Source organism: Synchiropus splendidus, chromosome 16 (genome assembly GCF_027744825.2).
Source record: "Synchiropus splendidus isolate RoL2022-P1 chromosome 16, RoL_Sspl_1.0, whole genome shotgun sequence".
Classification (NCBI taxonomy): domain Eukaryota; kingdom Metazoa; phylum Chordata; class Actinopteri; order Syngnathiformes; family Callionymidae; genus Synchiropus; species Synchiropus splendidus.
In genome coordinates, this window is record NC_071349.1 from 16,228,295 (window position 1) to 16,251,429 (window position 23,135).

The 23,135-nt window shown below is 40.3% G+C and overlaps 1 protein-coding gene across 1 annotated transcript; it reads right to left on the bottom strand.

The window, feature by feature from the left end:
• Nucleotides 1-147: 147 nt before the first annotated feature.
• On the bottom strand, nt 148-12,622 carry grhl1 (grainyhead-like transcription factor 1). The gene is made up of 16 exons (XM_053846018.1): nt 12,475-12,622; nt 9,886-10,075; nt 9,664-9,737; nt 9,387-9,520; nt 9,084-9,319; nt 7,819-7,901; nt 7,425-7,578; nt 7,234-7,345; nt 6,540-6,634; nt 5,121-5,364; nt 4,565-4,692; nt 2,741-2,766; nt 2,472-2,557; nt 1,901-1,986; nt 1,682-1,746; nt 148-1,101 (listed from the first exon to the last, which is right to left on the bottom strand). The coding sequence occupies exons 1-16, from the start codon at nt 12,492-12,494 to the stop codon at nt 987-989; spliced, it is 1,848 nt and encodes a 615-aa protein (XP_053701993.1). The 5' UTR covers nt 12,495-12,622; the 3' UTR covers nt 148-986.
• Nucleotides 12,623-23,135: the final 10,513 nt, after the last annotated feature.

The following is a 23,135-nucleotide window of genomic DNA, read 5'->3' on the forward strand; positions in this document are numbered from 1 at the left end:
TTCACACCGAGCGTAATCTGTCACCAAGTGTTTGAGTTTCAGTCGGAACATCTGCGACACTCGCACACGCCGTCGGTTACGCAATTAAAATGAAATGACAATTTTTTCGAACAAAACGAAATCACTTCTGAGAAGCAAAACAGATTTTATTATGCACTTTGTGCATTCAGATCATTACAAAACAGAAGAATGTAACAGCAATTCCAAACTCATTTGCTGCGGAATGTAACAATCAATTCTTACAAAAAAAAAAAACAAACAAAAAAGACATTATATTATTAGAAATCTGGATATATACGGAGTAAAAAAACAATACCCACATCCATTCTTAATAAATATATACACAATAAGTACTGAGATACAAAAAAGGACTCATTTATAGCCTTTTCTCATAATTTCCATTTGATATTTACATTAATAATCACTTTAAACTCGTTTTTTTTATCAATTATTTTACTCAAAACTGAATTATGGCAACACATGGCTTTTCCTTTCACATTGTGCTTTCAAAACAGTGAATTTTTACACTTGGAAACTACTCTAGCAGGTGTATTTTTGTCTCAATAAAATCCATAATACTTACAAAGAGGCCACGGCTCACAGGACATTTTTGCCGTCGCAATCACAAAACGTGTGTCTTAATAATACAAGAAACATTTACACAATGTTGTGGAAACCTCATGATGAACACTAAATACTGCCACGTTATCATTTAATACACTGAACTTCTTTCACCCCTGGTCAGACTGCAATCATCAGTGCTATGGCTTAAGTCACGACTGCTGCTAACAAAGCATGAGGTACAGAGGTACTGAGGGAACTCGACTACCAAAACTGATGGTACTGAAGAGCCATGGCTTTTTTTTTGTTTGTTTAAATACCAATTGACTGTTATTTACAACACGATCCGACCGAATCATGACTTGTGACGTGTAAACCACCGAGCCGTCCATCTTTATTCCATCATCCCGTCCCGTCTCGTCCAATCAGATTTCAGTGAGGGTGAGTTTGTACATGCCTGCCAGCTCTTCCATGGAGATTTGGAAAGTGTCCTCATTGGAGTAGTGCCTGATGATGTTGTCGTCCATGTGGACCAGAATTCTGGATCAATTGGAGAAAAACAAGGAGAGGGTTGTTGACACTACGCTTCTTATTTGTAGCACCATATTAAGATACACTCGATTTACCCTGGAATAGTCACCAAAAGGTCACTCTAAACAGCACCATAATTACCAAGTAATAACCATAAACATTATTAATAGTTCATGACAATCATAAGTCAAAATATTGTTCATGTACCTGCCAAATTATGCACAAATTTTCTAGGTACTAGTTTAATTTCTAATATTTATTTTAGTGTTACAAAGGCAGTTTCATGGTAAAAACCTTATTATGAAGTGAACTACACCCTTAATTTAGCTCATGATCTTCCAAGAAGCCTAAAGAAAATAATAAAACCATTAATTTACTTATTATCTTTTAGATCACCTTTTTATTTTCTTATTAAAAACAGCACACAGTAATACAGGTGGTCATTATTAAGTGGCCAATTGTTGCGTTTTTTGGCTACTGAATTCACATTTTCCTGATTCTATCTAACATTTTTCACTTTCATCTGACAAAAAATATGTCTCTTATGAGGAGTTTGGTATAAATAAACGTAAACAGGCGATGAACTTACCCTTTCTTACACTTCTTATAGACTTTGCCAACTTTCTCCAAAGGCAGCTCATATTTCTCTGAAATCTGGAAAACATGAGAAATAAACATTTAATCTGGGCCTCTTTAGGAGGAGGATGTCAGATGCCAAAGCTCAATCTCGTGCACGGCACCATGTGTTATGTAGCAGCATATTCAGGAGTTGAATATCAAGACTCCTCCATGAGAGGCTGCAACTCACCGCCTCCACCAGGCCCTTGAGCGTGGGATTCTTCAGCATGACGGCGTCAAACACTTCCTCTGTCTCCTTGCGCACGTACAGCAGCACTGTGGGGACAAACAAGAGCCTCAGACATTCATGAAGGAAACAGAGAAAAAGCAGACAATTTAGAGTGGGATTCCACAACTTTAGGCATGAACCATGTGATGCAATGGCAAAAAATAATCTGTAAACACCAAAATAGTGGTTTATTTCCACTCTACTTTCAAGTGATTTTCTAAATGCTGCAAAACAGAGGGACTTTGAACAGTACCACCGACTGAAGGCATGAGAGGAGCATGCAGGGTAAAGGGCACTCTTGTTTGCACGTGTGCGCTCGTAGAGATCGGTGGTATTTTGTTGTGGTATTTTGCTGGTGGAGGTTGAGGCCACTGCAGCGGAGGCCTTGAGTGTGTTTGGGAGAGGGGTGGAAACCACAGCCACGTACGCACATGAGCGCTGCACGTGCCCCCTGTGACACACGCCGTCAGAGCAGAAGTGCCCCCCCTGAACTCACGCCCCCCTGACCGGCATGTGAACGCCACTCACGCACCTTTCTTAGGCTCGTCCATCCTGGCCATCTTGTTTGGCGGCGACCCAAACTCGTCGTCGCTGAAGGGTAATCTCTTGAGGCCGGAGCTGTAAACACGCAGACACACACACAAGTCATCAGCTGGGAGCCCGCCATGACCCGCCAGCACGCAGAGGCCTGGCCGCCGCTTCCTAGAAACCACGTCTGAACCCTGCACTGCTGTTTACGGGGAGGGGTCAAAGGTCGCCTATGAGCTATAGCTGAAGGAGGACAGCGTGAAATTCACTCACCTGTCTTCGCCTTCTTCTGCAAACGGCTGCAAGAAAAACAGAAGGTAGAAATTAACAGAAGATTATGACTGGGAACAATTAATTGCCAACAAAGGCTTTGTGAAACAGAAAAACAGAAAACAGCAGTCGACAGCGGAATGAACCAAGAGTGAAACTTTTTTTTTAATAGTGTAAAAAAAAGAATAATAAGATGATAGATGGATGGATAGATAACACACATACACTCACACAAAAACGCCTGTTATTGTCCCTAATAGAGGGAAAATACTTCTAAATAATGACACATTTAATAATTCTATAGATCTATAATTTGTTTATTCTTCACAACAAGTTGCATTTCGAAATGACATTTTATAAACCAGGTCAATGAGTAGCTGCTTAATTTATTTATTTATTTTTTGTATTATTTTCTATCAATATTTGAATGACATGGCAGAATTTTAAAAATAAATTTTAAAAAATAACGTCTAAATAATAATAATAATAATAATAATAATAATATAGTTTTTTTAAATTTAATTTTATCTATTTTTTTCATGTTTTTTTTGTATTTGTTTTTAAAACCCTGCCATGTAATCCAGATATTGATCTCCGTCCTGGCTGATAATAGATTTCTATTCCGGGCAGCAGCCCAGCATACTGAAGTTTATCAGAAAGCCCTGCCACCGGGAGTTCAGCAAGGTTCAATGTCACGGACAGAAATATCTTTCAGCATCAGCTGGCGCTGAAGTCCACACCAGATTCCAAAATAACAAATACCGTGATTATTGTAACGATCAATAACAATAAAACATTGCTTGGATCAATCGGTGTCGGCTTGACATTTCAAGTTCAAAACCTTTTTTTAAATGTGAAATAAATGCCATGAAACGCGTGACGTGTCCCCGCAGGTCAGAGTCCGTGCAGTCTGCTGTAGGTTAGCTGCGATAAAGCACCTGTGCTACCAGCAGAAAGTATTTGTTTTCAGGTTCCTCTCTGCGACACGTGAACACAGGGCAGATGTTTTATTGCTATTATCTTAAACTGCTATCAAACCTCCCTCACACTGACTCAGGTCACGCTGACACTTCCAGTCAGTTACAGGTCATAAACAAAAGTGTTCCATGATTTACAATGCATCTGCATCGGTTCCCTGGTGAGGCTGGATCAACAGACTATTCAGTGACCTGAATAACTGAGAGAGCTAAAAATAAACTTTTTGAGATATAAATTGGAAAATCTGGTGTCAAAAACACTTAATTTTCCCATCTGTATTAACAGATTATGAATGTTGGTTGTTATACAATACAAAGATACTTGTATCCACATACATATGTAGTGACTAAGGATGGGCAGATGATAGTGACGGGCTTATGAAGCTTCATGAAACAGTGCCTTCCTTTTCAGAGAACACTAGATGGAACCAGGCCAATGAAAACTCATGTCAATTTTTAAAGTGAGAGCGCCACCTGCTGAGCTGTGAAAATGAGCACAGCGTTTCATGAAGCTTCTTCAGCGAGTAGATGATGTTTCATGAAACGGTGTCCTGATTTTCAGAGGCCACCGGACGGCGCTGTACACTGTAAAATGTTTGGACTTGAACAACAATTCGATGAAACTTTCTAAACCAACAGCGCCATCTAGTGGTCTCCAAAAATTAGGACAATGTTTCAACACGTTTTCATGATACCTCATCTACCCATCAGTAATATAGAGACTATATTGTGATATTAGTTGTTATACAAGTAGCAAATAAACCAACCTGCATGGAAAAAATCTTCCACTCACAATTGGATTTAGGTTTACGACAGCTTGTGTCTAAAATATTGTCAAAGAGAAACCTACATGTCGCTGGAACGCGGAGAAGTGAACGTCTGGGATGAAGAGCACAGGCTGCGTCTCCATGTCCGTCATCATCTTGAAGATGGTCACGTCGTTGCGTTTCTGTAGAATAGGGACTTTGACGTCCACGTCTGTCGGGAGAGAAGCCGAACACACGATGTTTAGTAACTGGATTAGGATCTTAGAGACACAATTGACAAGATGCTCTTCAAAGTTATGGTCCTTAAAACACATGTTAAAGTTGCACCAAAACAAAAACTCCATCACTAGAGTACTACTAGGACCTGCATGTTCTTCTTTAAACAATGCATCACTGGGTGTCTCATGAACATGCACTGCCTGAGGTGCATGACCATGTAAGGAGATATGTTCTGGACTGTGTGTAAAATCTCCTGTTTTTAAGTCGAGGGCCATGTCTGGTGCAAGCTGTTTTAAAGGTGTTGCATTTCAACAACAACGAAAATCTCTAGATTCATACTTTTTAGGAGTTTATAGACAGAAGGAATGAGAGTTATATATAGTAAAAATGAGGCCAATATCACACCCCAGAGTGACTCACAGGGAAGCCCGGGGTTGATATCTGTAACCTTCCCTTTCCGGCGGGACTGCTTTCTCTCCTCATCCCGGATCTTCCTCTCCGCCCCCTTGTCACAGAAAACTTTGATCTGGCAATAGGCCCGGTGGATGGGTTTGTTGCTGCGGTTGTTGTAGCTGTAAGTGTCAATCTGCAGGTTGAGAGGGAGGCCTTTCACGCCCTTCTGGGAGGAGAAGTCTGTGCTCAGGCAGTTGACAGAAATAAAGATCTGCGGGGAGACAGACAGAGAGAAGAGTTCGTCAGGTCATTTCACAGTAAAAGACTCGCACAACCTTTGACCAGGAGCGTCGCTTTCAAGCGGCCTTCGCTTTTATTTAGTGTTGTCCACTGCCCTCTAACGGTCGATTTGAGTTACCGCAAGTGTCGGCTGGAGAAGGGAAATGGTCGGTATTTTGTTAAAATTAATTTTGTGATGTTATGTCAAAGGCGAGTGTGTATGTTGTTAATGTTTATTTGTCAGATTAGTTTTAGTAAATAATGGTAATATTTTATAGCAGTCCGAGGATCAATATCGTTGATAATATCTGGAAGAATGTTTTAAATTCAAAACTTAATATTTTTAAGTATATTTATGATGTAAATTCAAAGAGAACAGCAATCATAGTTATCATAATGTTGTTTAGATCTAGGTCAAGTATAAACATGCAGAACATTTCAGATAAAATTTATTTTATTTCAGGCATTCTGAGCTGTTATCTATTTACTTGTCAAAAAAATAAAAAAAGGAAGAAAATATGTCTTTGCGATGTAATAACTTGGCTGGGAAAAGCACAGGTGCCTCAGGGGAAATGATCCAGGGGCACACAAACATTCATGCTAAAGAGAGACTCAAACACGCCGGCGGGGGAGGCGCTCACAAAGACACACACACAAGGATGAACATCCTATGGACTCAGGCCTCCAGTCATGCAACAGTTAGACCCACATCCTGGTTCACGTGTTCATGAGAGAGCGGCACGACTCAGGAGTGCAGGGCGCCATGTTGTCGCTTCATTTGTTTGTACACACTTCTTCCATCTCACAATGAGAGGTAAGCAGAAAACAAAGGCTGGTGGGGTGCGAGGGATCAGCTCCCTCTTGCGTCACCTGTTATACTGCATTCTACGACAGTGTTTTGCAGATGAAAAACACCCCGCTAAATTCACACCGCTGTCAGGTCAAACCAGTTGAAATTGTGTGCGGCCAGCACTTTTTGTTGTTTCGTAAACACATGCAAAACTCAAACAAATGACAGGATAACTGCTGACAAATGTGTGCCGTCGGTATTAGAGCAGTAAACAGTTGCTTTTAAGGTCTATAGGAGAACATGGAACGGGTTTGTACGACAGCCAAATAAATAAATAGACCGCGATGTTCGAGAATGAAGTTTGTGTTTAAACTTACTTTAGCTTCCTCGTTGGTGTCCCAGGTGAAGGAAATAGCATTGTAGGAAATCTCCTCGATGTTGCCGATGGTGTTGAAGCTCTCCTTGTAGTCAGCTGCCGAGAAAGTGGACATGTTAATACAAGATATGAACATGTCGATTTCAACAGCGAAATATCTTTCTTATAATATATGGAACTGAGTGATTTTTTTTCTTCATAAAAATAAAATGAATGTCAAATACATTTCCCAAAAAAATATTGCCTGTAGAGTGTTTAAAAAATTTGGTACACACAATTCAACCCATTGATTTGGGTTGGGAATATTAGGATTTTTTTTTTTAAAGGACGAAACAAAAAAATAAATAACAAAATGTATTCAATGCATGGCTAGATTTTTGTCCTTCAATTCTCATGAAATAACACACATAGAATACATAATAAAATAATCAATGAAACCACTAAAATTAGCACAAGAAAATACTACAATAATATAATAAACTAAAATAAAAATTATGCAGATATATTGGTGAATTTGAAAATGAAAATAGAAACTCCAAAACAGAATAAATAAATACATTACATTACATTAAAACATTAAAAATAAAAAAGAATGTAAAATATGTGGGGGAAAAAACAAATGTTAACAAGAGAATAAAGGTCGTAGTGTTGAAATATGTATTTATTTCTGCGTAGATTCAAATCCAGCCGCTCACCGATATCAAGGCATCTCTGTTTGGCCGTGTGCTGCCTGGAGTGCCAGTACTTCCAGTGTTTGAGCTGATCGTCTCTGCACTTCTCTTCACCAAAAACCACCATCACCACACTCTGTCGTTTGGCAGAAGGAAAAACATCTGTTACATCGAGCTGCGTTTTATATTGAGCGCCTCAAGTCGCTGATTCTTACCCGAACTTTGGTGATGGGCTGCTGAATTCCTTTGTTGTCGATCTCTCTGAGGGTGATGGGATAAAACTGCCCCTTGTTGAGATAGGTCATCGTCCCGTCGCCCGTCTTCTGGCGCAGAGACTTGGAAGCCTCGAGTGAGTACTCAAAATTGTTCCTACAGATAAACACAGAACATTGTTTTTTTGTTTAGAACTCATCGCTTCATTCGGCAAGTGTGGAAATCATGACCTAAAATCAGGGCTGTTGACAGAGGAGGTCTGATAACACCTGTGTCTCTGCTACACAGCAGAGTCTGGTGTCTCCCCAGAGACTCCCACAAGAAAGGAGTCTTTCTACAGGATGGTGTCAAAGCTGAATGGCGGTGTGGCGGTGGACCGCCAGGAGCAAGACTTACCCCGGCACCGTGTCAAACCCGGTGTAGTCATCAGGCGTCATGGAGGCCATACGTAACTGGAGATCCCCGGGGAAGGAGAAGACCTGCGCCACAACACAGAGAGTTAAAATGTCTGAGTTTAAAAGTGATGAATCATCATGTTGCACGCCGTCGCCAAAAATTCCTGGAAAATGTATTCATTCGATGAATCCAAAATTGTAGTAGTTAAAAAATAATGAAATAAAAAAGGAGGGGAAAACATTGGGTATTTATTATTAAATAATTCAAATATAATCAAAGTATTTTGTAGAAAATACATGAAAAATATACTGTGTAATAGATAATATTTTTTATTCAGAAAATTGCATGTAAAAATTTGATAAAAAGGAAAATTAGAAAAAATAAAATAAATAAATAACTACACATTTATTATTAAGTAACTATAATAAAATATTTACCAATATACATAGGAAACTACTGTACAATTAATTGTTTATTTGCGAAATGGAAAATACAGATTAAAAATGAATAAAAAAGGAAAATTAGAGTAATAAAGAAAGAATAAAAATATAATCAGTTGAATATAATTATTATTCCATAAGTATCTTATAATAAATAAAAATAGTAAGCTATAAATGGGAAAAAACTGTAAAATAGGATATTTTTTAATTAAGAAAATTAAATAAAAATTGGACAAAAATTAAAATTAGAACAAAAAAAATCCCCAGTATAATATAGCTATTATTAAATAATAATAATATTATGATAAACATTTAGTAAAAAGAAAAAAATGCAACATCATTTTAAGGAAACCAAGTATTTGCTTTAAACTGGTCGCGGTCAGCTTGACTCACGGCGCCAACAGTGCTTGTAATTTTAATAAAGTTTTACTCAACATGATAATTATGTAGGCTTCTCTATTTGTCCGTCCTCTATTAAAGGGGGCGGGGGATTGAGGGGGGTGTTGCAGCATTACTCTTTCCTGTGGTAAATCCCCCGCAGGTTAAAAAGAGCCGTGGCTTTTGTTGGGGAACGGTGCAGAACTTTATTGTGTTAGTGAGACAAAAGCATAATAACACGCTGGCCGCTATTTTGGCATGTTCAAATAAAAGCAGGGAAGGTTGAGCCCACCACTGGGATCAGGTGAATATCCTATTGTCTGCAGGGAGGGTGAGAGAGAAGACAGTGGGGAAGTGGTGGGGGAAGGTGCGGGGTATCGGGCAGGGAGGATTTAGCATGTGGGGGTGTGTGTCGTGTGTGTGTGTGTGTGGGATGGAAACACTCGCCTCCTGGGAACCGTCCTTGAAACTCTCTGAAAAGGTGGAGTCTGGTGGGGTGCGGGACTGGGTGCTGGGGCTGAACTGGACCGAGCTGTGCGGCAGCTGCCGGTCGAACACGCCGACGTGGCCGTCGCTTTCGGCGCAGTTGTTGGGCACGGTCACGGTGAAGCCGTGAGCGGGAACCTCGGTCTTGACCGGCGAGTACGTCGGCAGAGCGGCGATGGAGACGGTGACGGTGGTGTCTGAAGCGGAAGACGATGAGTTTGAGGTCCGTTTTTACGATGGCCATGCGGCAGAAGGTCAACTCACCTGGAGGCGCGAACTGGGTTCTCTTGTCCTGGGCCAGCTGCAGGATGTTGAACGGCCCCTTCAGCACCTGGATCCGACTCTCCATGCCTCCTTCTTGGAGTGGCGCGATGGAGTGAGCTGCCTGGAGCTGATGCCTGTTAACACAAGGAATATAAGTTCCACCAACTGGTCCCAACTTTATCCCCTCACACGCCATGAAGCCTCCATTATTGAGACTAAAACTGTGTTCATATTATTGCGGGTCATGAGGGGGTTTAAGATGAGGACTGCCACTCACCTTTTGTTCTGATCCACATCAGAGACCAGAACGTCTGGCTTGTTCTGTGGTATTGTTCTCTTCTCCCTGGGCACCTGCATGGGAGTGTAAACACAGCCGCTCAGCGCCTGACCACATCACATCCAACAAGCAAGTCGTCCTGCTGTCCCTCACAGCCACTGGATCAGTTACAGGCTGCTGCCTCACATATGCTCGGCACCGACGCAGACCCCGCCCACCAACCTTGTAGTAGTCGTAGAGAAGGCCCAGGGCGGCGGCGCTGTCCTCGTCCCCGTTGATGCTCATCATAGCTTTGGTGGCAGCAGTCAGCGGGTTCTCCAGGAAGGACTTCCACGCCTCATCTTCCGTAGTGAAGGAGCGGCGCTGGGTTGCGTAGCCCGGGTCGTTCTGCAGAACCAGGACCGCACGCTTGCTGAAATGGATAGTGGAGTATGTTAGAATTTGTTGTCTGAGACAGAGGTCACAAATATATGTGTCGGCGTAGGACACCTGTAGGACAAAAGCCGTACAAGTCACGTGACTTTTTCCATGTACATCATGGTATGGTGCACTTCCATACTGGTGAATATAAGGCAATTTTTTTCATTTTTAATGTTTTGTTTTTTAAAATTTTGTAACAATACAACTTTATATGATCAAGTAGTGATGAGCAAAATAAATGTGGTAATAAAAGTAATTATTTAGATCTATATCTTTATCATTTAACTAAACTGTCAAATAAATCTATTTAAAACAATAAAGATCAGAAATTATTAGAAAAAAAATCAAGATTTAATTTTGCCTGTGCCATGTTTATTGGCCTGTTAGTAGAAATAACTCAAAACAGATGAACGGATTCCAACACAATTATTTTATATAATTGAATTAATACGATAGAAAATGTAAAAATAAAATGTTGATGTTCTTCTGAATAACCACGTGGATCCAGGAAGCTCCTAAAGTATGTGAGCTCCACACTTGTTTCCAGTTAAGTAAGCTGTACTGCCCCCCACTGTCCAGTTGAGTGCATTGCTATGAACACAATTTCAAATGTTTCAAAAGAAATAATGGGATTATGTCGATAAAATATAAGTAGTGCAACCATTTTGGGTGAAAAGAAATAAAAGAAATTGGTGTAAATAAGCATGTACACATGCCCAATATCATTTTCATAATTTACTTCCTGAAAATAAACGTCTTCAATCTCAGTGGATCTTATCAAGAGTGAGGTTTGAGTGCAGGACACCAAGTTGTGGGTGGAAATGGTTTCTTCATATTTGATATATCACGCGGTGTGAGGGTGTTTGTCGTGACCCAGTGGACTGGAGTGCTAAACAAGGTCATTACTGGCCATTAAATCTGAACTTGAGTACATCAAGAGCCATGCTCTGCTGGGAATCCGACCGCCTTCTCAAGAGTTTCCAACAAAGACCTGCAATCACGGCTTCCGTCAGAACAGACAAACAGGTTCGCAAGAAACAGATCGTCAATGTTCTTCATCTGCAGGACCTGTTGTTCAAGCTTTTCAAAGATTGTGCAACGAAATCTCAGCCACGGAACGGTCCTTGAGAAAAGATGCTCTACAGGCTGGTCCGGTGTGTCGGCTGGCTGGCTCCAACCTCATTGGCTGGGAGTTGACCGTAAACGACACACCTGACTCGGCCACATTCCTGCGTTTTTCGATCTGATGTTTTTGTCGCGAAACAAGTTCCTGCTTGGAAAAGACACCCTGGATATTCAACGTCTCCTTATTCGCTCGAGTCCACCTCAACCGCGCCACACCTTAGCACCAGATATAGTGAGCGTTCAAAAAGCAAATTAGCGTAGATGTCATTGTTTGCACAGCCTTTATTGACACAGACGTGTTAAGTCTAATCACAAGACTGAAGTTCTTCTAATGAGTTGCATCAAGACAACCAGCTCCACACCCCTCAAATCCTCCTAAATCGAACTAATACTTTGGCACAACATGCTCATTATGACAAGCTCAGTTTACAAGCCGAGTATCTACAACAAACACACCTCAAACTGACCATTAGTAATCCTATATCTAATTGTGCTGGTTGTATAAAAGAACCCCTTATTTATGGCTTTATTCTCTTAAAAAAAAAAAAAAGAATTCAAAGTTTACTGTAAAGTTTTGAAGCATCACTCTTAAGGCGGCAGTTCTCGATACTTTAAAATGGGAATAATCCTCATGCAGCACCATTCCTGCTTACATTGTCAGTCGACAGGCCAACGCCTAGCAGGTGTAATATTTCATTCCTCTCAAAAGTCTCCTTGTCATTGCCCTTAAAAACGTGTCACACATGCAAAGCGCTGCTCATATTTGTATGAAAAACACGTATACATTTCGATCCGCGGCAGAAGCGCTCCGGGTGGAAAAGTCAAAATGTAAACACGCCGAGCGAAAGAGGCAGTTTTCGCTGTTTCTCCTGAACAAACATCGTTATGACTATGCATATAACTGTTAAGGCTCAGAGCAAAATCAAACACTAAACCGCCCATCGCGATCACGGGACAGTTTTTATTCTAACAGCCGCTTCCACTCGCACGACAGGTGAGATACACCTGTGCAGGCCTGAACACGACAGGTGAACGTGGGAAAGTAAAGACACGCACTGAAGAAAAGTTCAAGAAAAACACGAGTATTATTTGATTCTGTTAAAAAACAAAAATGAAAAAATGGATCAGCTGTAGATCAGGGGAGTTTGGGGATCCACCAGCTGCTTCGAGGTTTTTTTCAATAAAAGAGAATAAATCCCAGAAATAGGTATTAGAAGCTGAAAGTGTCGGCTTGTTTTGTGGTTCTGGTTCGCCAGGGCAACTTACTTGTCATGCTCCTGTGACATCTCGGTCGAACTGGACTTTCTAGTTGGTACTGAAAATCCGATCCGTCTTCTTTGCTGTTGAAAAGTCCGCGCCGCCAACACTGGATGAGGGCCGCGGCAACAAACAACGCGTCCCCTACTGAGCGAACGGGTTTTGTCGGCTTTTCTCGCTTTTTGGGGGCAACTCTTGCTAACCGAGGAAGGTTGAACCCGCGACGGGGCTTCGGATTGGATTACAGGTGGACAGGTGGGCGGGGGCACACTGTCAATTATCCAGCCTCGCGCCGTGATTGGCCGGGCAGGTTGGCCTACCTGAACCGTGTGGACCCAACCAGTGGAACCAGAACCGCCGTGATTTCACCAAACTGGACTGTTATCAATGAACGGTCGGATATAAACACCAACAGGGAAAAAAAAATCCAAACAGTTAACATGTTATTTTTAAAACTAATAACCTCTAATACATATTAAATGTAGCTTCATATTATATATATATATATATATATATATATATATATATATATATATATATATATATATATATATATATATATATATATATATATATATATATATATATATATATATATATATATATATATATATATATATATATATATATATATATATATATATATACAAAATTTGATTTAAGCAGTTGACTTTCTCCCAGACATTACACTGCAAGTGATGCTAGGTCCTGCAAGGGATTTGTTTCTAAAGTTCAGCATCACATGCAGGGTAAAAAAAAAAAAAGTAAGGGGAAATTCAATTTTTACTTTGCTCAAATTAAGGAAGCATTCCATACGATAAAGGCTGCATCATTTATTTATTAAATTGATCTTATATACACTGCATTTTTTACTTGGAGGTGGATGATGTAGACATTTGCATCACTGAATCATTAAGCAGAAGCTTGGTCCTAGTTTCAGTCATTACACTGAAAGTTTCTCACTCTTTGAAGCACTTCAAAGAGGTTTCTCTCCAGTCAACAACTAATATATCTTGGTAACTACGAAGTGAAACCTTTCATTCAGCTGAGAGTTGATTGTTTATAGGGTCCCCAGAGCAGCTATCCATGTGAGCACATTTCAGATGGAAGGATTGATGCATTAGTCGAAGAAAAAAAAAACATTATGCAGAAAGATGGATAAAGTTGGATGTTGATGACCTACTATCAAAAGTAAAAGAAAGAAAATAAACTAAAGCATTTTAATTATTTAGATTTGGAGCAGTCAAATTTGTGGAAGAAATCTCCAGATAAAAATCTGCAGTGCTTTTATTAAACTAGTTTCTTTTTCTGTTTTTGTGATAAATGTATTAGTAACAACATCAATTTATATATGTTATGGCACAGTAGGCGAACTACTAAACAATCCAATAGGATGCTAGTGAATTGATTAAAAATGAATCGTACTTTGTGTCATCTACTTGGTTTTTCAGTACATCACTACAAGTGTTGTGGTTACTGTAGCAACATGGCTATCCATTGTGTACACTTGCCTGAAAAGTGAGCAATATTTAGATCTATTTTCATCCAAAATCTCACTCAGAAAAATACAGTACTGTTCAGTTGAAAGACTCAAGACAAAGATAAAGTGAATACTTTGAGTAAAAACAAACAGCTTTAATAGGCCAAGAGAGATTAGAAGATGTTATCTGCTTCATTCAAAGTTTCCTCAACTCAGCCACAAACACAGACACACACAACAGAAACTGTCAGCGGACCCACCCCCACAGTTACCCCGTCTCTTTTTCTCTGTCTCAGTCACTCCGAAACACAGACACACACATGATCTCCTGGTCCTGATCCTGGTGCAATGTTTGTTGATCCCATTGGAGGGACACCTGCTTCTCCTGGAGCTTGTTTGTGTTTGCACTGAGGACATGGGATAGTACGGTGAGGGAAGGATACAAGGATGTCTGTGTGTGAGTGTGTGCTGCGTGTGTGAGGTCGATGCAGCTGATGGTGGGTGAGTCCATGTTGGCAGAGAGAAAAAGAAACCGTTGGTGGTCACACTGCAGACAGAACAGCTCCCAAAATGAAAAAGATCAACTAGATCGAGGCTGATCTGGAACTGTAGGGAGGAGGGAGCAGTGCAGATACACAACTTGTAGTGAACATTCTACCTCAATATATATATCAATATAACTTTCAGTCTGAATTACAAGACGTCTTCTGAACAGATGAACAAAGCATGTCGAAGCATTCTATGTCGGTTAGTCACGATGAATAAGACCTGCTTCCCTGTGAAGCCCTTCCCAGATGTGACATGGCAGTTAGTCTTCAAGCATATGCCTCGGGGTGAGTGTCAGGGCCATAGAGATCCATTCATTCAACAAGCGTGGACCGTTTTAGTTTGCATTTTATTGGTCACTGCTGGGAAAGTTACTAACAGTTTAACCGATTCAATGCAACGATATAGTATAAGAACCTATTTAAGATTGTCTCGTGCCTGAAGCTTCCATTGTTGTTGCCAATAATTTAGTTTTGAACTTTCAAATAAAACTTTACAATGTTGCAGAAACTGCACTTCAATATGGCAATAAATTCAGCCACTTTGTTGTGAAGTTTGGTTTTGATCAAAGTAAGTATTGCATTGGGGGAGTGACACTGGTGAAACCAAAAATATCCCACTGACCTTTTGCCGTCGAACAGCTTTAAATTAAATTTCTGTCGAGTAACTACTAGTGTGGATCTGCTAGTCAGGGTTGCCAAAAAAAAAAAAGCAGAAGGCTGCCAGTCAAGAAGCTTAGAGAAACAATAAATTCAAGTTTTGACATTTCCTGAATTGGTGACAATATCATTAGGAGTAAATCTCTCTCCAGTCAGCAGCGGTCCGTCTCCTCATGGGGCCATCCAGGATGCGCGACTTGAACTCCACAGACTTCAGTCAGTCAGTGATGTTTCTTTCGGGATTTTTAGGTGAAAAACATGCAAAAAACCCTCTTGATCATATCCACCTCCATGACGCGTTCTGTGTTTTCAGCCTGTTTCCATGTTTCCACTTCATTTTAATACGTTTGGTCAGGTGAGATTGAATCTGTAAGAAGAGACCATTTTCTGCACCAAGCTCATTGACATGTAGCGGAAATGCTGGCTAGTATTGTAGTTCAGATCAAAAGATTGGCAAACTGAGCCCAGAACACAGAAGAGTTGTCGTGCTAGTGATATTGAAAAGCACATATACTTATCACTTTTGGGAAGAACAACTCACCTGCATTTTTCCCCAAATTTCCCCAGTGACCAAGAGCACATGAACAGCTGAAAAAATCTACACATACCAACTGGAGAAAAACACCAGAGCCAGGCTAATGTCGTCCAACGTAAAAACCTGTGTCAAAAGGGCACGTTGAAAGAAGCGAGTGTTGGTTGACAGAACTCTGGATGATGTGCTTTCACCTCATTTAAACTCCGAAGAGTTTGTACCGCGCTTCCTTTTATTGTGAAGCCTTACATGAATTCCCCCCTTTCTACGAGTCGTCACCGTGTTTTTAATGACGAGTCTCCTCTTGAACAGAAATGAACACACACCCAGGCTCGCTGTAGTTACTGGTGTTTGACAGCCCGAAGCCATCCAATGATCTCATGACTGTTTGAAGAAGGAAGTGGCACAAACAAATGGGAGAAAATAAAAACCAAGCTGAAACGAATTGACAACGGCTCCCAACGACCAACCATCCTACAATTGTCTCACATCATCTCACCCAGTTTTCCCGCCCAAATCCCGCTTCTTTCAACCGCTGTTTTTACTCCCCATTTTCACCGATCCACTTTCATTTCCACCCCAGTCGGTCTTGCTGGTAACTCCAGGTTTCCAACTGGGATGTAAATAAGATGCAAATTCTACCCCTCACTTGGTTGCGTGTTGCCGCTTGTTTGAGAAGAGTAACTGTTCTGGGGTCTGTTTGAATCCAGGATGCGGGTGCAGAGAGGTGAGGTCAGGTGTTGTTGTGTCAACACCACCGGAGTCAACAAGAACAGTGACACAGAATTTGTTTTTGGAGATGTTTATCATGTCGCTGGTTCTTTTCCCTTCATTATAAACAAAGAAAGTAGCAAGACACATTCATATCATCAACCCATTTGAAACGCTGTTTTAGAACAATCACTTTTGAAAGTGTCAAAGTGTTTTGAAATACATTACATAAATGGACATATCTTAAGGATCACATGATCAGAAGCCATTTTACTCCCACTTTCATCGGCCAAACTCCCTTCCACACACTAAACCTAGCAATGCCGAAACTCACTTTTTGTTGTTCTTCTTTGTCCGTGGTGACAGGATTACTCAACGCCACGACACTATGCTGTAACAGATAATCTTTGTCAACTGTATTGTACTGGCAATGGTGAACCACGCATGACATGATGACATCAACTAGCAACATATTTTCCGAGCTGGATTCATTTACAATGTTCTTCTTTTTGTGGATATGAATGTTCAATTTTGTCAGTGAAAAATTGAAGTACGAAAAAAAAATGTGGGAGGTGTTAAGGAAAAAAAACATTGACATGAAAACTAAATAGAAAGAAAAATCAAGTGAGTATAAAATATACATAACAAATTGGTTAGTTGCATCTTATTTCATTTTAAAGTCATTCCATTTGAAGTGTCTCATACATTTCCAAAATCTATTTTAAATTCTGATGTATTTTAAAGGACAACAATACTCCAACAAAAGTCAACTGAAAAGATGAACACTTAAAAAAGGAGAAAATAAAGAAAAATAAAAGCACGTCCACATAAATACAGCCACCCATTTGGCCCTGGGGCCACACTGTGCCCAGGTCTGCTGTACAGAATGGTCCATATCTTCAAGCCTCCTGACGACTGGTCTGTTTACAAAAGTACAGCATCACTGACCAAAATGTTTCACATCATTTTCACAACTAAAACAGGAAGTGGACATTAATTTTGTCCGCATGTCTTTCGGTGTGTTGCCATTTCTTCTTCTTTCTTCAACTGATTTTTAATACTTTACTTTACTTTTACAGTTGAATACAAATGTATCTGTATATGTATACTATATATTTATGAAGCCCACGCAATACTAACAACAATAGATATTTCAAATTAAGACTCTCAAAGAGGCTAAATATGACAAAAATATCAACCTTGTGATTGAGTGCGGTCTGGAAAATGTGTCCGAGCTGTCGCTTGTTGATGACATCACACCATGCGTAGTCAATGCAGTATAGTTGCTCTCGGCTTGCACGTTCCTGCCTGAGATGAGGGACAACAAAAACTTGACCCCTGTCTTGAACCGTCTGCTGTCAAAATAAAATGATGAGTCATTGATCATAACAGAAGCTGCACCCGATTTTCCAGTGGTGGAAGGGGCTCAGCTGTCTCCACGTTTAATGGTGTTTTGCTGAGGTCATGCTCAGATGCTATCTCTCTGATGACAGTCAACAAAGTCGCAGACTCTCAAGGCACAATTAACACTTTCGCTGATGTGTGCACTTCACCACACACACACACACACACGCACACGCACAGGGAGAGAGAGGGAGTTTGTTCTTTCATGGGATTCTGGGATTCTTGATGTGAGTGTTTGAGTGTTTTGCTTCACAACACTGCTGATGTTTTAGCCCTGAGCTGTGAATTTGTCTGGTTATTGAAAACAAATGAACACCGTTATTTTCACAGCCCTGGTGAATGGGTCACCGAATTGTTTTTGATTTGATATGAAATACCCTCATTAGACTGACCAGTGGCTTTGAAAGGATCATTCATTTTGCACCTGTTTCTCTGGGTTCTCCAGTTTCCTCCCTCTCATCAGAAACACACCGTCAAATTTAATGTCATTTAAAAAAATGCTTGGGAAGGCATCACATGAATTCTGGATTAAACCAATGCAAATTCATGTGTAAACACAAACTAAATACTTACTATTTCTGCCTTTCAAGGCAACAAGAAAACATAAAGAACATTTGCATTATTATCACTTTTAACCAGCAACCGCAGGAATTTCTATATTTGGATTTCATTTGCTTCATTTATATTTGTTATTTCAATAAATTTAATATGCTTTTATACGTCGATTTTTCACTCAGCACATCATAAATCTCAGGTTCTATTTAGAATTTAGAGTCCAAGATGTTTGCGCTGCTTCGATATTGGTGTTTTGTCCTCACATTCTATTCATTACTAATATTCCATCCATATCAAAGAGCAAAATTGAAACTGGTGCGGGCGGTTATTTTGGCCAAGCCACTCCTGTGGAGAGCAAGGACTGTGGGAGGAAACCGGAGTACCAGGAGAAAACCCACGCAGGCACAGGGAGAACATGCCACCCAGAAAGGTCCAGCGCTGGATTTGAACCCTGTTCCTTCTTGTCTACGGTGCTAACAATTGTTCCCCCTAATAGTAACAATAATAATAATGATAATAATAACAGTAATAATAATTTGGGCAAGAATTTCGGATTTATTCATTCATTCATTTGGCACACAGTGACTTGTTTTGAACACTTTCTGGATGGCGTGAGGTGCGTTGCAAACCACTGGTGTATTTACTGTCACCTATAAGCGGGAAGTTTTTATAAGCACTTGTACCTTTGTGTGTCGACTGTCAGAGGAATGCAGACAAACAGATCACACAACATTCCAGCATCATCATCTGCTGCTATTTTAAGAGTCATGGGATCCAACATTTGAAACTTCTTTTTCTTCTTCCTCTCTTCGCAGCAAAGTTCAAAAAGATGCAAGAAAACAATGACAGCACAATTCCTTTGTTCAAAGTCTTGCTAACATTTGTACACGGGATCAACAGAGCGGCCGTATTGTCACTGACAATAACACATTAATTGCCAATGTCACGTGGATGAGGGACAAAGCTGAATCCAAGCGTTGTTCAAAACGTTGTGGGAAAGTGATAAATGAGCTTTTCCTCCTCTACCGTGGAGTGAGAAAACTCCCTCTCCCTTTAGTTTTTTAATGGTGCAGTTGTAGGTCGTCTTTTTTTGGCAGGAACAAAATTATAAATTGCATAAAAGGTGATCATTCTGGTTGCAAAAGTAGCTATTTGTGGATCCAATGTGTAACACGCAGTAAGTAAAACTTTAACATTTGATTTAGTTCTTTTTTGCTGCCATGTGATTTGTTATATTTTCATGGCTCCATTCCACTCCATCATTGCCACCAGCCAGTACATATTTAAGCACCTTTTCTAGCGCACACAAACTCAGAGCATAAATCAGTCAGGCGAGAAGAATCTTGACTGAAAAGATTTGTTGTTAAACCTGATCATGAGGAGGCCGGAACCGAACGGAAACGTGCGTCATTTAACAACATAAGTCGGGAACATGTTGTCTTAGAATCTTGATATCAAAATCATGTAGAATACTTTTACTTTTACACTTTTACTGCTCTTTCATAATAGAGGAACTGTTTTCTAAACAAATAAAAAGGTGGATAAGAGAAGTGAAGGTGAACAATGGCAGAGGTAACAATAAAGTGCGGTTGCTCTGCGGTATTAGAACTTAACACTGCGCTATCTTTCCACAAGCCCATCTACACATGCTGTTTATTTTTTCATGGGGATAGTCATCGGGATCTTCGAGGGCAAGTTGCAGCTTGTCAGAGTTTCTGTTGTATCGAGGCCAGCCGTTGCTGCTCAGAGATTAACGCGATCATCCCATTGTCAACCGCTACACCCCTCCTCTTCACCTGTTGCACTGCAGGTGGACCCGGAAGTTTGCAAGAACTTCTCAGAAGGAGTTTAGATTTAGGCGTGAGTTGCCCAATTGGAGATGTGTGCGATGAGCAGAGGCTCTGGGGGAGAGGTTGCAGATGAGTTTCACTTGAAGCCAAGCCAAGTCGCTGAGGGGAAGGAGAGAGCCTGATAATCTCTCGCTTCTGGGTGACACTCACTCGGGAGGTGACAGTTGGCAGACCAAATATTGGCTTCCTGATCGTTCTGCCCTGCCTTCTTCGGTCCAGAGTTGTTGTTGTAGTCAGTCACTCGGTGCTGAGCAAGGGCAGGTCCATCACTGTGATTTCTTTTGTGGATGAGTTGGACACTCTGGTGGTGTGGTTCTTCAATAGTCAACTTTCCATGCTCCTGCTGCTTCTGTAGAAGTTCTCTGTCTCATTTCCACCGATCATTGGCTCCACCCCTTTACTCAAGCTTCACTCTATCCATGTTTACATGCATTTGCACTTCTGTTCTTCCATGTTTTTATTCATCTATATATGCTTCTACTTATCCATTCGTCCATTGATCCATTGAACCATGTTGTCAATAACATCTGTCATAATCTATAGCAGAACTTTATTTAAACAACAAAAATGTTCAGAAGCTCACATTTTTTTCTCCCTGTTCATAATGCTATTTAAACAGTTTAAACATACTAATATCATCTGGCAAGCTTCCTTTTTTCCTAAAAAAAAGACAAGTGCTTTCACTTAAAATTGATTAAAGATGAGGTGGAACAATCCAATGATCAGTCAGACCTTTATGTCTGCAGACATATACAGGACATGGTTGAGCCTATAGTGGACCCTGATAGTTTCATTTCTTCATTGTTAAATTTCTCAAAGCCACATGTTTATGATTGTTATGTTGTTGTGTGCTGAGGTAAGTAAAAGTATAGTAGCAGCCTAGTAGCCCGTATGTATGGGCGATATTAACATATTTTATTTAATAGGATGAAGTTCAAGCACCAGGAAAAACAGGTGCGGAAAGAGCGGAAATAGAACACCAAAATAAAACAAAACTGAAAACTAACCATAACTCTACATTTATATCTGTCTTTTCATCCCTCACTGTCCAGCACAAATATTCCATATCATACCTAAAATCGCATTTTTTTTAAGTTTAAAGTTATTAGGAAGGAAGATATATTGATATTTCAGAATAAACGCCCCCCAACCTCACTTGCAATGTTTGAACCTTGTCACAGGGAGCCAGAAGTGTCTTAAAATAACATCCCTGTAAGGATGTGTATTGTCAGAGGATTCTCAGACCAGTCTAACCTGCAACCACCCCCCGACCACAGTCCATCCCTGCTGGGTGGAGCAGATAAATCACTGCTAATGTGTTGGTAATGAGGGAAACTGGTGACCTTGGTTTTTGCTTCAAGCCAGTTTCACGACTCGAGAGTCACTCTGTGGACCATTTTTTTAAATGTGCTTTTGTGATCGTTTAATGGGAGATTGAAATTGTTTTTAAATCACATTTCCCCCATTATATGAAGTATTTATCTAAATAAATAAAATAATAATAAAATAATAATTAATAAATAAAAATAATAATATTTAATAGCGTAAATCATGACTTATACTAATTTAATAGTCTAAAAATAGAGACCTTTTGTATGCAATATCACTATTTTGAAGACTAACTTCAGTTTTCACCCTACGATTTTAACACGTATGGAACAGCACTCTTTTTCCTGTTCTCGTACCAGTCGAATAAATCTTGTTTTCTGACCAGATTTCAGCAAAATTAGATTTTTTTCATCACTAATTCTAGTATGTTAGCACCATTATATTTGCCTTTTATTACGAATAACTTTTAATATACAACCTGTTAATCATTTTATGACGGTGTGCGTAACTTTCTTTTAATTCAAAGCAATTTGTGAATGTGCGAACGCTGCGTGACAGTGTCAGCTTGTGTCCAGAAGGGAGCACTGTGACATCACTCTCGTCAGACACTAGCTAAACACACCATATTTCTCTGCTGAAAACAGATTATATAACAAAGCAATTATTCTCAGAATTTTCCTCTCTTTTTTTCCCTACATGCAGGTTTCAGGCGAGACATCTAGCTATCTCATCTACACAATATCCAGACCGATTTTAAATGCACTGTATCACCACTTCAATGTAACGCAAACAGACATAGGAAATAAAACCAACCATATTTTATTAAAGCACGAGACACGGTAGATTTAGTTCTAAACACACAATCACTCATTCCCGACCGCAGGATCTCCATCCCCGTCATGAATATTTCACCGTCTTTATTCCCAGGGTGAGGAGCCTTCCTCTCGCAGCCTTTGTAAGAATAGATAACCCAGCTATGCTCCTCTTCCCGTGTTTCATCTTGCTGAGTGTAAAGGGGGGTGGGTGGGTGGTATTGATCTGTTTGTGTGTTATTATCACAGATTACAGCCTGGGACAAAGGGGTGAAAGAAGAAGCTCTTGCAGAGAAGAGAGTACAAACCTCAGCGTCGATGCTGTGTGTTGACAGAGCTGCTTGTTGTTGCTCTGCTCATGGAGCTTCCATGACCCAATAAGTACAGTTATGGATCCCTGAAGTCATCTTTAAACCCTGGAAATGGCATTCTGTGATCTGTAAAAATAGGATAAATATAGTCAGATATGAGTGTCCATTTTGATTATTGGCATTAGCGCTGTGGCTACCTTCAAAGCACGTTTGTCCTTCACCACTTTGTACAAGCCTTCATCCACTTCTTTGACGTAAAGATGAATTCTCAGCATTTAGACTTGCCACTTGCGAGGCCCTAAATGCTAATCTTTATGGGTCAAGCTGAATTGGTGCTCCAGTTTTTGGTGCTTTGATTCACTGAAGCTCGGCGTGGAGAGGAGGCGGAGCTGTAGGGCTATTTTACTCGTAAAAATCAGTGTATTAGCCACATTGTCATGAAAGTGGCTGGGTTCAGAGCGTGCGAAAAAAGTGGAGGCAT